Source organism: Sparus aurata, chromosome 1, assembly GCF_900880675.1.
Source record: "Sparus aurata chromosome 1, fSpaAur1.1, whole genome shotgun sequence".
NCBI classification, from domain to species: domain Eukaryota; kingdom Metazoa; phylum Chordata; class Actinopteri; order Spariformes; family Sparidae; genus Sparus; species Sparus aurata.
In genome coordinates this window covers 38,162,570-38,178,561 of record NC_044187.1, presented here as the reverse complement: position 1 = coordinate 38,178,561, position 15,992 = coordinate 38,162,570, and the positions used below count along the sequence as shown (strand labels likewise).

The following is a 15,992-nucleotide window of genomic DNA, read 5'->3' as shown; positions in this document are numbered from 1 at the left end:
AACACTGTATCAATATTTGCCCCTGCATATTTATCACTTCTGTATTTTTTTGTATGCTCCTGTTACATTCTATTTACCACATCATTCATCCATACCCTGAAAAAGTGTATGTAGTCTTCAGACAGAGCCAGCTGGCTCAGTGCGGTGCTCCTCCTGTTTAGCACAGATATCTCCTCCTGCAGCTCTCTCAGCAGGCTTTGAGCTCTATGCTCAGCCGCTCGCTGAGTCATCTCGATCACCTGGTAGTAATGGGAATGGAAAAAATACAGGAATAAAGCTTAAACAAAACATCGGTAGTGACTGAATATCTGTATCTCTCAATGCATCATTAATACAGGCTGTTAACAAGTATGCTAATACAAAGTTGTGTGGCCTTGTATTTTAACCGTCCCCAGAATTAACCCATATTTACCTTTCTACAGCCTGTGAAGTGTAGTATGCATTATTTCTTTGAAACACATGGGTAGCACTCAGTAGAGCATATACCTCAGCCAACAGTACCCTTCATCTCTGTCAGGCCTTGTCACTCTACATTTTAAACTACCCTTTATTGGTTAACAATAATTTAAGCTTATAAGATCGAGTATCTGCATCAAATTGTACTCACTCAGACACCAACAACGCTATATCTCACATTGTTAAAGAACACAAGAAAAAATAAATCCCTGATCTATCCCTTTTTCCAGATCAGCACCAAATGTTAATGAGGTCTATTCTGGGCTGGTGGAAATCCATCTGGGAGTTTTTGGATAATCCTGCTGACAATCCAACAGATGGACATGGGCGAAAACTTAACCACGTTGGTGGAGGTAATGAGAGCATAGTAAAAAAAACTTCAGCTGTAATTACTTTACCATGACCTGTAGCCTGCCTGGTAACCCATCTGGATGCAAAGCTTAAAATGATGTCCAAATTCTAAATGAAGTCGAGGGAGGTATTATGAAATGTCATTACCTTTCGACTGCCTGTAAACTCTTAAAAGAACATACAGTTATGGCCCAGTTGATAGATTAAAACATGGCATCAAGATAATTAGAATCAAGTGTCCACTTTTCCCTTGAAATAGCTTCATAGTCCCCATATAACCAATATTTTGTATATACTAGAGAAATTCACCTTAATCAAGCCTGATCATACCTTAAGTAGGCCCAATAGATTCCAAGTATTTGAATTAAATGCTGGGTTGGTATCATCATTACTTAATTTCACATTCATGTCCTCATGAGTAAGAAGAAAAAAAAAACATTTTATCATTGTAATAATTTCAATGCTTGAATGATATTTCTAGCACTAGCCACATCATTTGCTTTTGAAAGTACCATCTCTTGGCACTCTTCTTGGCTCATTGCAAGCTAAAACTTTTGAAATTACAACCACAATGAGTTTATTATAGTGAAAGTACTAAAAGTACTCAATACTGTACTACTGAAGTATTATGTAAGCTTCATTCCCATGCGATTACCTGCTAACCCAATTTTAGAGATGCACCGATCAGGATTTTTGGGGCCGATCACGATCACCGAAAGCAGTATCTGCCGATCCCGATATTGCCGATCACCGATCACAGCGTCAAATCCATAAATTCTTCTATATCATTGTCTTGTATAACTTTCATATATTTAATTAATGATTCTTCTTACACAACATTGACATTGTATTATTAAGTATAAAAATTAGGAGATGAGAAAGTATCATGAATTGACCACCGTTTTATTGCAGGCTGAGGCAATGTGCAATATTTCACACTCTAGAGACTCTCTTAGAGACAACTTGGACTCAGCTTACATAGAGTAACTGTAGCTTACTAGTGGGAATGCAGTCAGGGTGGGAATTTTGACATTTTAGGGGCAAGTCCATTTGGCCTTCACTTTTTTTTTAGGGGCACCAAGGCCACATGACAGGGCACAAAGGCCACTGGGTAAAATGTGTTGATTTACCTTTCAGACTGATACCATAACATCCTAATTTATAATAAGACATGGATTGTGTATTAAAACATTTCTTTATACCAAAATCAAGTTAAAGTTACATTAGAAAGTAGTTTTTGTTAAGTAGGGTTAGAGTGAGGTGAGTTTTGTGACACCTCACTGAATATTAGTGTTAATGAATATTTCTCCCAATAGAAATTCCCCAAAATTATGGCAAAGCACATTTTTTCCAAACAAAAAATAGTAGAATAACAGCAGGAGACCACTGATGTGTGGAGTGATTTTGGTGGCACTACACTCTGAATAATAGTGAAGTTATTGAATTTTTTGTAGTTTCTCTTTTCAGTGTTGCACTTTGTAGACGGTCCCTGCGCCCTCGTCTCACAGCTGGCTGATCATACAGACCAGAGTTAATGTCCAGACGCTCGTTTTGATTAACATACGGTTGTAGCTCGTTGTCTTCCTCACTACGGTAGGAAAGAGCCGTCGTCTGTGTTTTAACAAGGTTTCACTTATGAGTTATTGATCCGGGAAGTTCGAATCTGTGAATATATTTCCAACTTTACCGGACTAAATCCTACCACATAAGTCAGTTACGTATCATGTCAAAAACTGGCTGCGCTCGCTCGCTGTGCTGTAAGTTTCGTTCTTCTGTTTTGAGACGCTGCTGCTGTTTGAGAGGCTTTCACGTGAGATCATCGTGATGATGAGACTCCACCTGCGCGAACCGCGAACTCACTGAAGTTACTGTGAGTGACTACTGTGCACTCAGGTGGCTGTAATTAAAGGCAAGCCCGCTACGCTGACCGGGCCAGGGGCACAGAGGCCACTGTGGCCGTACGATTAGTTTTTTTTCACGGGGCATCAAGGGCAAAGTGCGGGGCAACGGCGGCCATGAAATTCCCTCCCTGCATGCAGTTAATGCACTGTCTTTATACTTAAACGTCATCTGATCGGCCTGATGTGATCTATTTTGAGAACTCCGATCAAAACCGATCGGTTGCCGATCGATCGGTGCATCTCTACCCAATTTATCCTGCTTTACTCTGTAATTACCCCGTACTTACAGTAATTCCCAGCTCTTCTGCTACAACAACTTGTCATTGTGCTGTTTTTACTTTTGTTATTTCTTGAATTTCTTCACTATTTTACATAATTAACAGCCTGTAACATAAAGGTTAGGAGACACAGTTTTTCTTCAGCCTAAACATAGGATGTCTCTGTGGTTCTCTTAAGGAGACAATACTTTAAACAAATACATGTTTTTTATTCATGGCAAATAGGTATTCATGTAAATAATATTTTGTACATTCCATATTTGGTATATTGGTGTATTTGAACCTTGTAATAGTAAAAATCAGAATTGACTGAAAGTACAGTAAATTAATTTGACTGGGCATATTGATACTATAAAATGAACAAGTAAAATTAAATAGCTGTTTTGCTGCGCTACAAAAAAAGAAAGAGCCGTGGCTTTTAATCTGCGTCAGTGTTTTTTACCTCCAAGACTTCAGTTTGACAGCGTTCAACACTCGAGATCACCTTGGAAAAAACAATAACAGCTCCCTCTGTCTCTCTTTCAGCAGCAGCCTGGATAAAGGAGGAAGGGCAAACAATGTGAGCTGTTTGATGGAACCAACTGCAAATTTGTCAAGGGGGCTACTTTGATGAGCCCATGGCAGGTGTGAGGATATTTACTGGATCGGTTGGGAAGAAACCACTGATAGAGAGGGCTAAATCTTGTGGCGCAAACAAGTAAAAAAAAATTGCTTGAATCTGCACATGCCAGAATGGACAAAGTAATGTTTTTTTAAGTTTAAACTTTTTGCATGTACTGTGGTTTTAAAGAAATGTCTGAAGGCTGGTAATATGCACATTCAGCACTTTCAACGGGTCTAAGAATAACTGAAAAAGGACCTTGTTATTATCTTTAAAGCAGCCTTGCTGTAAATATTGTTCTAATAACAGTCTGAGATCGTACCAAATACCACATGTAATCAGCCTCCTGTAGGTATCAGGTAGTCACTATTAACAAGGCAAGAGTTCTCTAATCAGTCTGATCAGACTGCATCTTTACCTGCCAGAGGCCTCTCATATTCACAGATAATTCAGATTTTTTTACATACAAACTAACATCTAATTTGTTACAGACTTATAACTCACCTGTATCTCTTGCAAGGAGTTTTGTATTTCCTCCACTTTCCTCTTCTTCTCACAGATGAGATCCTTCAGCTCCACCTCTGAAATATTTAACTGGGACTGGAGACGACAGAAACCACACATTTTCTTTGGATTAACCTAACGATATCTAAAACTGATAACCACTAAAAGCCTTGAGCAGCTTGACATCCCGGGTATGGAAATATCGTGTTGAACAGGCCATAGAGCGTGCACAAGGGACTTCTGACCAAACCGGCTTACTTCTGGTTTAGCGCCCAATTAACTTGAATGAGGATAATATAGTTTAATCATGCGGCTCTTCCAGACTTTCCAAATATTATTGGATCCGCTTATAGTAGTGAAACAAGTCATCCCACAGAGGTTGTGACGCTCAAAAAAATATATCCACAGTTTTACAGACTTCTTTCACAATGTAAGTTAATAGGAAAACGTCTGATGTGCCGAGTGTATAACATAACGATGTAATTACACGGTTTGGCCCCTACGAAAAACTGGCTTCAAAGCAGGGTGCTCTTCCTGGAGCCTTGATGGTGAATACAAAAGTATGGTGGCTGGCTATGTAAGGAAACACAACTTGGACAAAACACATACAGGACTGCAGTAAAAGCAGATATTAGTGAAGTTTAAGATAAAGATAACACTTGCCAATGATGAATATTTCAACATGCTTGGTACCTGTGGTAGCATGGTATATTTTTCAAGTTCATATTGCTGTCATTGTTGACTGAACCAATATTTGGAGAAAATACACATCTATGCTCTAGCAAGCTGCTTTGACTTGAGCTGGCAACTGGGCACTGACATTATTCATTTTTAAACTCTTTATTTGTTAACTTTCCAGCGTTATATTAATTATTTATAGAAATATACAGGGTAATTCAATGATCACAGTAAATAATAATATTATTTTACAGTTCACACACATGCATGAATCAAATTTATAAAAGGAATCAAATTTGTATGAGGGAGGCAGAAAAATAGCAATATACGTAGTACTTATTTATCTATATTAGACACTATTTTCTGAAGTAAATGAGAGGTCTTGTTTTTAAACAAATGCAATTATAATCCTAAATTCAATATCCTTTTTTTTACTGCAGTTCTGTACACGGTTTGTCCAAGACAGCAGACGTACTTGCAAATTCACCACTCACATCAGGCAGCCACTCACATCGGGTAGTGACACACCTCCATGGCTAAAAAATGTTGTAAGTATAAGATGGTGAATAAGCATTGTCTTGTTTCAGGTCATTTGTTAAAAAAGAGAAAACAAGAAGCTTCATCAGCCCACATTTCGCAAAGGCACAATCTGTTGTGTTGCTCTTACCCAAACATCAAATCACAAATGTACAGGATATTCATGTGGTTAAAAATCTTTAACACACACACCTTCTTGATGTTCCACTCTCTCTTAGCAGGGATGACGTTGTGTCCTCGGTGCTCTGCTCTCTCCAAACAGACGCTGCAGATGCAGGTGTCGTCAGTGCGACAGAAGAACTCCAGCCCTCTCAGGTGAATGGGACACAGAGGCAGACCAAGGGAAGTGTCACTGGGTGTACCACCCACAGTATACCTCCTGTAACAGTAAAAATCAAGTTATGTTAGACACTGAAGTTGCTGTCAGTTTTGCAGCTATCATAGCTTCAGCCTTGAATATGAGGATATTACTAGAAAGACACTTGGAAAGTTATGGCGGTGCTGTTCAGCCTGGCTCCCAAATTTTGCCCAGTGGCCATCTGCGGTAATGCAGCAAAATATTCCAAATTTTAAAATTAGGATCAGTATGATTTCATTGTCATTGTAGGCTCAGCATACATACAGCAGCTCATTTTGGTGTACCATCACACAAAATAGAATAAAAACAATACAAAAACAATAAATAACATAGGAAATATAAAAATTCTAATTAAGTATAAAAGTAAGGAATCAGTATTGCACATGACAGGTGTGTAAGGTGCGATTAGACCGCGGAATGTTTGAGGCATAAGAGTCCCAGTGTTATGTTGTGTTTAGTGTGGATATGGGTGATGTCTGAAAGAAACTGACACTGAATCTTGATTTGTGTGTTTTGGCTGTACTGTAGCGTAGGTTGTGTAGGTGTAGGTAGGTGAAGGAAGTCCCTGTAGGTGTACAGGAAGAAGAAGAGTGGATTCTGCACACGGCCCATTGTTCAGTGTGGTGAAGGAGGAGATGTGGGGGTAAAATTTGACACACTGTGGGTGTTTAGTAAGGAAGTTCTTTATCCAGGTGCAAATGGGGGAGGAGAGGCCTAAGTCGAGCAGCTTGCTGACTAAAATGTCAGAGATTACTTTAAAAAATTACTTTCTTCAAAGTCTAAAAAAATTTTCCAAAAAATTGTCTAAAAAAATCCTTCTCTCATTATTCTGGCATTTTGCAAATAGAAATAATTTTGGTTATCCTAACGGACCTAAAACAGGAAAAGTGATTGTCTGATTTCATGTCAGACAGTGAGAAAAAAAAAGCATATGTGTCTTCTTATACAGTGTATGTAAACTTCTGGTTTCAACTGTAGATAGATGCATCCCAAATTCCTTCTTTATTTACCACCACAGGATGTTGATAAGGTGTTATCAGTTTGGGGGATGAAATTTAGCATGTTCATTCAGGTCTTATATTAAAAGAAAGCTTAAGCCGAGCAGAGGTGATTAAAAACCTAGTTTTACTGCAGAGTCAATTGACCCTGGTGTAATTGCAGAGTTTACCCATTCCCATTGCACAAAAAGCCTGATTAGTGGGTTTAAGGGGTAATGGATATCAGTTTAGCGACTTGAGGTGATTATAATTGACGCATGCTACAGCAGATGTGTTGTCCCACAATTGCGCCATGTAATCTGGCTGTAACTGATAAAATTGAATTTTATCCTTTTTAATGTAGTTTAAGAAGTGTAGTTTGGTACCTGTAAGGAGGTGAGTAGGGTGGAGGTGGGTCCTGGTACTCTTTGTTCTGTATCTGAGAAGATAGGTGAGCATCAGCTGGATTTGTGCTTTGTGGTTGAGGGTTACTGGGAAGAGACAGGGTTGTGTTAGGCTCCCCAGGAGTCAGCTGATGAAAACGGGTCATCATCTCAGCAAATATGCTCTCTGGCATCTCGCCCAGCCTCTGGGGCAGAGGAAGGGCTGGGTGATGATGATGGCTGGGATGCGTGCTGGGATCCTCCACTCCTTCACCTCTGACATCGATTGGAATTTCAGTGTTGGCTATAATCTTGAATCGCTCAGTGATTTCCTTCAGGCTTCGGTTGATTTGGAGCTCTGGTCGCTTGTGGAAGGACTCCTTACAGAGGGGACACTGATAGACTTTGGCGCCCCCTTCTCCTCCGCCTCCTCCTCCTCCGCCTCCTCCTCCTCCTCCTCCTCCTCCTCCTCCTCCTCTTCTTCTGTCCCAGTAGGAGGAGATGCAGACTTGGCAGAAGCTGTGGCCACATGGTGTTGAGACTGGATTGTTGAACATGTCCAGACAGATGGAGCAGGTAAACTGGTCCTCAGACAGCAGGGCAGCAGCCAGCGCCATAGCAATCCAGTATGATGCTGTATGAGAGATAGTGTTGTTGTTAGAAAGAAATATGTAGTTCAGAATATATATCACTGCAATGATAAGCATACTATACTCTGGATATCTGATCCAAAGTCCAATTTGCAATTTTTTGTGTTTTGGTTGTGGAAAATATGAATCTGTATTAGTTTTTTTAGTTTTTTATTTATTTTTTTATTTTACGTTGCTGTTGTTGCAGCTTGCAGGCATCATAACAAACAACTCAAACGTTTGAGTGTGTCGAGGTTTTACTGTAGAGCCACATTTACACACATAGACAGGCCTTGCTTTTACTCACAATCTGCATGTATTTGGATTTACTCCGGCTGCAGCACTGTCACTCATTATCTGTTGTAGGAGCCAGCAAAGCACACTTAGCAGCATTATAAGAAGCATTATACTCCTGTCAGTGTGCAGGTAAGATACAGAGAGTCTTCTAGATACATTCTAGTGAGTGTGTGCCTCCTGCACCTAAACTCACCCACTTTAACACAGTCACTCTAACAATACTAGTGAGTAGTTTCGCAAGATCAGGAAATTCAGGTTTGGTTGGTATATTTATCTTTCATCTATAACCAAGGTTAACATTATGGTTTATATAACAACGTGCTTGAAACTTGCAAGTCATTTTTCTCTGTCTCCTCATTCATCATTCTGCTGCCTGAAACACTCACCAGAGCACCAAATATGGATCAATCCACTGCTAAAAATATTCCTCAAAATATGCACCATTTTCTTCGGTTTAGGCAATGTTTGTTAAAAGCTAGAGTGACTTGTAAGTTGAAGGAAGTTACTTTCTTTCTGTATTCGTTCTGAATTGTTTTCCTAGGTCGCTATAAAGTAACGGTGGAATAAGTATGGAAACAAAAGTATTAGAAACTGAGGTACAACAAGAGTGAAGAGACGGGCATTCACTTGTTGGGGAGAGCTGTAAAGGCTGTCCCCGTTAGTATGTGTTCAGTAACAAAACCTGCCTACTTATTAATCCATCCGGCAGTTTACCTCTACCAGATGTACTCTAGATTTATTCATTAGAGGGCCTCATCCTATGTCATTCAGATATTATGATAAAATTCAAAAGTAAAAGTAAAACAGCGCTCCACCACAAGCACAGATTATACGTCATTCTGATTGACAAGAGGATGTTCTGTAACTCTGTCTCAGATGAGCACTAGGCCCTCACATGGTGTCATCATCAGTGTTTCATAGCTACGGGGCAGCTGGTTTCAGGTGTTACTATGCTTCAACGTTATGCTAGTGTCAGAAGAAAAAAGTTAAATTAGCTCTAAATCCTTCCACATCCTGAACTAACAAATGAAGATAGATTGGTTCATTATGACGAGAACTGCACAGAAACCAGTTGAATGATGTCATATGCGTCTCTGGAGGAGCTTCGTCAAGAAAATGACCTTGCTAATGTCACAGCGATGTCACCAGGGTTACCTTATTCTGGGTTTGGACAATTTTTTTACTGAGAGCCTGCCTGACAGATGAGATATGAATACATGATTGAGGGATCTGTTTTACAGGAAAGGGAGTCTCTAAACAAAAGACATATGTTGCATGTTCCATGTTGCATTACAGAAAATGTTGTCAAAAAAGTCAGGCTCTGCTGCTTCACTTTTAAACCTTTTTTTGTATTCTTATTCCTTTAACATATTAAATTACTGCAGTGCCTCCCTTAATAAGATAATTAATACAGTTGAAACCAGAAGTTTACATACACTGTATAAAAAGACACATATGCTTTTTTTTCCTCAGTCTGACATGAAATCAGACAATCACTTTTCCTGTTTTAGGTCCGTTAGGATTACCAAAAGTATTTCTATTAGCTAAATGCCAGAATAATGAGAGAAGGATTTTTTAAACAATTTTTTATTACTTTCTTCAAAGTCAGAAGTTTACATACATTTCATTAGTATTTGGTACCATTGCCTTTAAACTGTATGACTTGGGTCAAATGTTTTGGATATCTTTCCACAAGCTTCTCACAATAGTTGGCAGGAATTGTGTCCCATTCCTCCTGACAGAACTGGTGTAACTGAGCCAAGTTTGTAGGCAGCCTTGCTCACACATGCCTTTTCAGCTCTGGCCATACATTTTCAATATGATTGAGATCAGGGCTTTGTGATGGCCACTGCAAAACATTGACTTTGTTATCCTGAAGCCACTTTGTAACCAGTTTGGCAGTATGCTTCGGGTCATTGTCCATTTGGAAGACCCATTTGCGCCCAAGCTTTAATTTCCTGGCTGATGTCTTGAGATGTTGCTTCAGTATTTCCACATAATGTTCTTTCCTCATGATGCCATCTATTTTGTGAAGTGCACCAGTCGCTCCTGCAGCAAAACAACTCCACAACATGATGCTGCCACCCCCGTATTTCACAGTTGGGATGGTGTTCTCAGGCTTGCAAGCTTCCCCCTTTTTCCTCCAAACGTAACAATGGTCATTATGGCCAAACAGTTCGATTTTAGTTTCGTCAGACCACAGGACATGTCTCCAAAAATTAAGGTCTTTGTCCCTGTGTGCATTTGCAAACTGTAATCTGGCTTTTTTATGTTTCTTTTGGAGTAATGGCTTCTTCCTGGCAGAGTGGCCTTTCAGCCCATGTCGGTACAGTACTCGTTTCACTGTGGATAATGACACACTCTTACCAGCTTCAGCCAGCATCTTCACAAGGTCTTTTGCTTTTGTTCTTGGGTTGATATGCACATTTCTGACCAAAGCACGTTCATCTCTGGGACACAGAACCCGTCTCCTTCCTGAGCGGTATGATGGCTGGACATTCCCATGGTGTTTACACTTGCATATAATTGTTTGAACAGATGAACGTGGCACCTTCAGGCATCTGGAAATTGCACCCAAGGATGAACCAGACTTGTGCAAGTCCACAATTCTCTTCCTGATATCTTGGCTGATTTCTTTTGACTTTCCCATGATGTTACACAAAGAAGCAGTGTGTTTCAGGTGTGCCTTAAAATCCACAGGTGTGTCTCTAATTAACTCAAATGTTGTCAATAAACAATAAAATCAGAATCTTCCAAAGACATGACATCATCATCTGGGCTTTCCCAATTTGTTTAAAGGCATAGTAATCTTACTGTATGTAAACTTCTGACTTTGAAGAAAGTAATAAAAAATTGTCTAAAAAAATCCTTCTCTCATTATTCTGGCATTTTGCAAATAGAAATAATTTTGGTAATCCTAACGGACCTAAAACAGGAAAAGTGATTGTCTGATTTCATGTCAGACAGTGAGAAAAAAAAGCATATGTGTCTTTTTATATAGTGTATGTAAACTTCTGGTTTCAACTGTATATATTTAGTCTTTAATAAACAAAGATGAGAGTTCATAGAAGGAGGAAATGTTAGTGCTGATTGTTGGTTTTAGAAAGAGGAGGCAAAGACACACACACCCCTGTCTACATCAGTGGAGCTGAAGTGGAGCAGGTGAACAGTTTTAGGTACTTTTGAATTATCATCACTGCGAACCTAGCTTGGTCGTTCCACATCACCACCCTGGTTAAAGAAGCACAGGAAAGGCTGTACTTCAGTGGCGGTTCTAGACCAGTTTTAATAGGGGGGCCATGTTGGGGCCGGCTTTTTTGTTAGGGGGCACATACAACCCGGGAAAAAAAAAAAATCCCTCATTCAGACAAAACAGTGTTTACAATTTCAGCAATTTTGACTGAGTAGTAAACTGCTGAGACACTTTATTTCTGCCTTTCCCTTCAAAACAAAATCATTGCAAGAAATCTGTCATTGTATTATTGATGCAGACTCCCTGTCGGGGGGGCCACAGGGGGGTCCAGACTCAGAGTTACGGGGGCACTGGCCCCTGTTTTTTTTCTCAACTTTGTAATGTTTGGGAAAACTGAACGACTTGTGTGGTATTTGCAAGCAACAGTGTCTGCATCCTCAGCTGTGTATTTAGCAGCTAAACTGCTGAGTCATAGATGCACTTGGTAATGTAATTGCTAAATTGTGTTAATTATGTTTGTCTGTCCCTCTTATTGTTTTCTGTATGTTTGTAGCCACCACACACACATCCATACACACTGAGAATCTATGTTTTATTGCTTCCTGTAAAGGACCCTGTATCATATGTATGTTTTTGTCCATGAACTTTAACTTCAAACTAAACTCAACCAAAGCTGTTCAGAACTAAACTATTTCAAAACTTAGCATGTTTGGATCTGAAGGAAGAATATAGCTACATGTTGGACATTTTCCTTTGCCTTCTATTCCTGAGGACCTATTAATGTCACAGTCCATGCACAACAGCTGCATTACAGGCAGTGGGTACTTTCCCAAAGCTGAAGAGGTGAGGAATGAAGCACACAGCCTGAGCACAATGTACAGAGCTGGGGTAGATGAAATGAGACTGTATCATATTTGTGTTTCTTTTGTGACATTTGGAGGTATTTAAAGTTTTGGAGCTGCTTGTCTAATTTTGTCATGCTCGTGTTGTTTCCCTTTGTGTGCAGGACTTCCACAACCTACCTGCTCTGCTTTCTGCTTTACTGGCTCACCTGAGGTGCCACCACTTCACCTTATGTGATGTCATTAAGAGCAAAAAAATGTAAATTCTTCACTTTCCACAATGCATGGTGGGCCAGGATCTCAATCACAACACTTCATAACAGCATAGATATGATTATAAACTGTCGGCGGATAAATGTTTAGATTTACAAAGTAGGGTTCTTGTCTACACCTGATGAAAGTACAAACGTACAACAAAGGTCCGGTACACCTGCAACAGCCTCGTTGTCTTGGAGAAGATGATTATGTTGTTTTGGGAGTCACCGGCAAACCAAACTATTGAATTGTTCAGGTACGAGGATGTGTTGACAGAGGTGCAGGGGTTTACTCAACATGAAGGTTCAAACTTTATCATCATATCAGGGAGTAAGACACATATTCAGACTTTTTTCTCTTTGTTTGCATGTCTAAGGTGTAGTTTTGGGGTTTACAACACAGCTCTACACCACCTGTCAGCAGTACCTGCATGGTGAAACTACAATGCAAACAGGCCTCTAAAATAATGGACAAAAGATAACGTTATAGCACAGTGCCTGGTGTGTTATCTACCATTATCTGTCAATACATTCATATTACAGTCATTTATCAAATGCTTTTGTTCAAAGCAAGTTCATTCAACCTCTAGAGGAACCATAGATAGGCTCGTAATGGGTGTCATTTGTGATTTCCACACTTTCATTGAAAGATATCACCACATTGAATGGCTTTTCACATTCTTTCACACACTGCACACAATCATATGAAATCACACAATCATGTGAAAATAACAAGGAACCAATAATCTCACACTCAGGAGGGCTGTTAGCTGGACACATAACAAACACTGTGGTCATCAAGAACCTTTCACTCTGTGTGCACTCGCAAGAACACGTTGTACATGGAGCTTTCATCTGATTTTGAAGGATCTGGATTGTAACTACCAACAGTTAGTTCTTATCCCACATATGTAATGAAACAAAAGAAAACAAAGTAGAAAGCTTTGCTGTGGTAAATGCACAGCAGACTGCTGACCATTAACATGGAGAAGATACTATCAAGAAGCTTATAACATGAACTTCACAGTATTGAGATATAGACACTTAGATAGCTACTGAATGAAATAACATGACAGTGTGTTTAAACCTTAAGTAAACATGCCTTACCTGTTCGAAGGACTGGAGTATTGTCAGAGAGGCGACTTCCTCTGTGACAAACATATATTAAATCTGAGACTCTCTCTCTCCCTTGTCTTTTCTCTGCTATCAGTCCTTGTGACGGCTTGTCAGTTGTAGCATTTTTCTCTCCCTTTCTTGCCTTTCCTTCTGTCACTGTGCTGGTGACCCCACCCTCCTAACCCCTCACCAAGTTTATCCAATCCAACCTGTTCGACAGGTGCAGCTGCGCAGGTATGACAAAAATCTCTGTCTCCCTCTCTCTCGCTCTCTCTTTCTCTCCCTCTCTCCCTCTCTCTGTCAGACATTGGTTATTGGTTAAAAAAAGTGTGATCAAATATGCAAAGTAAGTATCTGATATGTAAACTAGATAATAAATGTATCTATTTAATAAATTATTAAAAGAATATTTGTCTGGCTGCTGGAGCTCGTGAATTCTGGAGGAAAGAGCTGTGGGCAGAGCTCAGACCCTTTGGAGGAAAAAAATACTTGTCTAGGAGAGCACACAATTAATTTGTCAAACCTTTTGTGTTAAAAAAGTGGCTTAATCTTCACTCTTGCTTCTCAACGTGTCTGCAGCAATGAGCAGAGGGCCAAGATCTACTGTGGATCCAACATATCCACAGAGGGAGTAGACTCCAGGTTTGTACTGGCCGTCAACAGGAAGAAGTACAGAGATGGATGACATATTACAACTTAATCCTGAATAAGTATGTGGGGAACATAATGAATGCAGATGTTTTCATCCAGGTGCACTGCATTACACAATAGGAATAGTGAATAAAGTGACATTTATGGGAAAGACATCAATGAATAGCGTTGGAATTGGAAATGGTTGTGAACCTAGAACATTTGATGATCTTGATGATCATTCATCAGTGATATATGTAGGAGGGGTGACTGATAAGTTCTGTTAGGATTTATACATTTTCATTATGCCCCACCAACCACTTAGTATGTCCCCCTATGACCCCGGCCTACTAAATACTGCCCATGACTGCCCGTGACTCCCCTTAACAAACACACTACTCATGAAACTACACGCACATCATTCATTGCCCATTAAATTATGGCGTCTGCCACACTGTGACACATATAGATTGTCTTTTCCCATCTTTTCCTGTTATCTCACATTATTAAAGGTTACACATATCCTGCTGACTAATGAGATGGTCAGAAGCGAACAGAACACTTTCACTAACACTTTCACACATGAGGAGGCCTCCAAGGCCAGCGATATCACCTCCCAAATCCTTTGTGCGTATGCGACAGTGAAGGCACCATAAACAAAGGCAGATAGCGGGGAACAGGCAGTTGAGGCCAGGAACATTTTGTTTTCTTCAACAGGGTGACATCTCCAGGAATCATGGTTCATGGGCCGAGAAACTGGGACCAGTTTGTGCACCACCAATGGGAGGGCTAAAGTCTAAACCACGGTTTCTCCCCACCTTTTTTACTTGATTGTCCAATAATAGCATTCATCCTATCTATATGATTGACCAATGACAATTCAACACATACGTTGTGATAACAATATATAATGTATTACATGCTGAAATTCTGCATCTTTTTTCTGGGCGACTGGTTGCTTGGCTTTTGCTGCCTGTGATTTTTCAAACAGAGAAAGACCTTGATCAAGCTTTTTTGCTTTTGCTTAATGATACAATTCTTCTTATTAAATAGTTAACAGTACGTCGTAGTCTGTCTTCTCTATTGGTCTGTCTATTTTTACCTCTCAAACAAACGAACACGCCTGACAGTTCCTGGCCTAAGGTATCCACCCGTTTCCTCAGAAGCCTATGGGGGCTGCCATGACAGATAACTGCTTCCGCTGCCAGTTTTTCTGTTTCCGGTTGCCTTGCAACTGCATGACTGACAGCTGCCACCAAGCTAGCCCTAAACAACTAGCGTTATGTCATAAATGCTAAATTGTTTTTAAATGAGCTCAGGTACAACATGTGCCGTTGTTGGTTGCCACAACAATTCATGATAATTGAAGTTTTTTTCAGGAACTTCTTGTGTAGGATATCAACAACTCGACAAACATGTCCGTGCCCTAGCTGCGCCCTACACGCCATGTCGAGGAAGGGGGAACGGAGACTAGCGTGGCTCGCGGCTTTGAGACTGAAATAAATATTTGGGTTTATGAATATCTTCCACAGAATAGCTGCAGCATGACTTCCCTAACAATGCATGAGCAGCCACCTGTCTCCATGACTCCACTTTCCCTCAGCATTATCCATGCTGTATGTTAAAGCGAGACTCTCGCCAAAAAGCAACCGAGGCTTTATTTGGGATTGAATATGAGTCAAACCATCGTGTGAAAGCATAATTACGACGAAAGAGGCACTTTTAAGATTTACCGTAGTTTCGGTTTTGGGCACGTTAATTTTGAACGGGAGTGCATGGGGCAAGACATGCTAGCATCAAAATCTCTATTTTTAGAACACTAAGAAGGCTCGACACAACATGAAACTTTGCTCGTAGCATCACTAGGGTCTCTACTCATGAACAAGAGCATTGAGAACATTGTTTGTGTACACAGAGTTTATGAAAAGAAGGTTTTTGAACTACTCACGTTAGCTGCTGCACCTCCTGCGCGTTGCCGTCATGGCAGGCAAAAAGTGTCGATCCCCG

General features: G+C 40.1%; 2 protein-coding genes across 4 annotated transcripts in view; one reads left to right on the top strand and one right to left on the bottom strand.

Annotated features, from left to right (window-relative positions):
* LOC115590502 (sterile alpha motif domain-containing protein 9-like) overlaps nucleotides 1–1,450 on the top strand; it is a 23,659-nt gene extending 22,209 nt beyond the window's left edge. The window contains exon 8 of the mRNA XM_030431899.1: nucleotides 687–1,450. Coding sequence (XP_030287759.1) covers nucleotides 687–704 — 18 coding nt within the window. The 3' untranslated portion in view covers nucleotides 705–1,450. The remainder of the gene's footprint in view (nucleotides 1–686) is intronic.
* The window catches only part of LOC115590520 (E3 ubiquitin-protein ligase TRIM4-like), a 19,914-nt gene extending 3,922 nt beyond the window's left edge, over nucleotides 1–15,992 (bottom strand). Inside the window, exons 1-6 of one of the 3 annotated variants that reach the window (XM_030431909.1) lie at nucleotides 15,934–15,992; nucleotides 7,028–7,658; nucleotides 5,499–5,685; nucleotides 4,092–4,187; nucleotides 3,429–3,518; nucleotides 96–239 (exon numbers count right to left, since the gene is read on the bottom strand). In XM_030431909.1, the coding sequence (XP_030287769.1) occupies nucleotides 96–239; nucleotides 3,429–3,518; nucleotides 4,092–4,187; nucleotides 5,499–5,685; nucleotides 7,028–7,641 (1,131 nt within the window). In that variant the 5' untranslated portion in view covers nucleotides 7,642–7,658; nucleotides 15,934–15,992. Of the gene's footprint in view, nucleotides 1–95; nucleotides 240–3,428; nucleotides 3,519–4,091; nucleotides 4,188–5,498; nucleotides 5,686–7,027; nucleotides 7,659–13,346; nucleotides 14,721–15,933 lie in introns of those variants that run through there. The other 2 variants (XM_030431917.1, XM_030431901.1) reach the window with 2 other exon arrangements.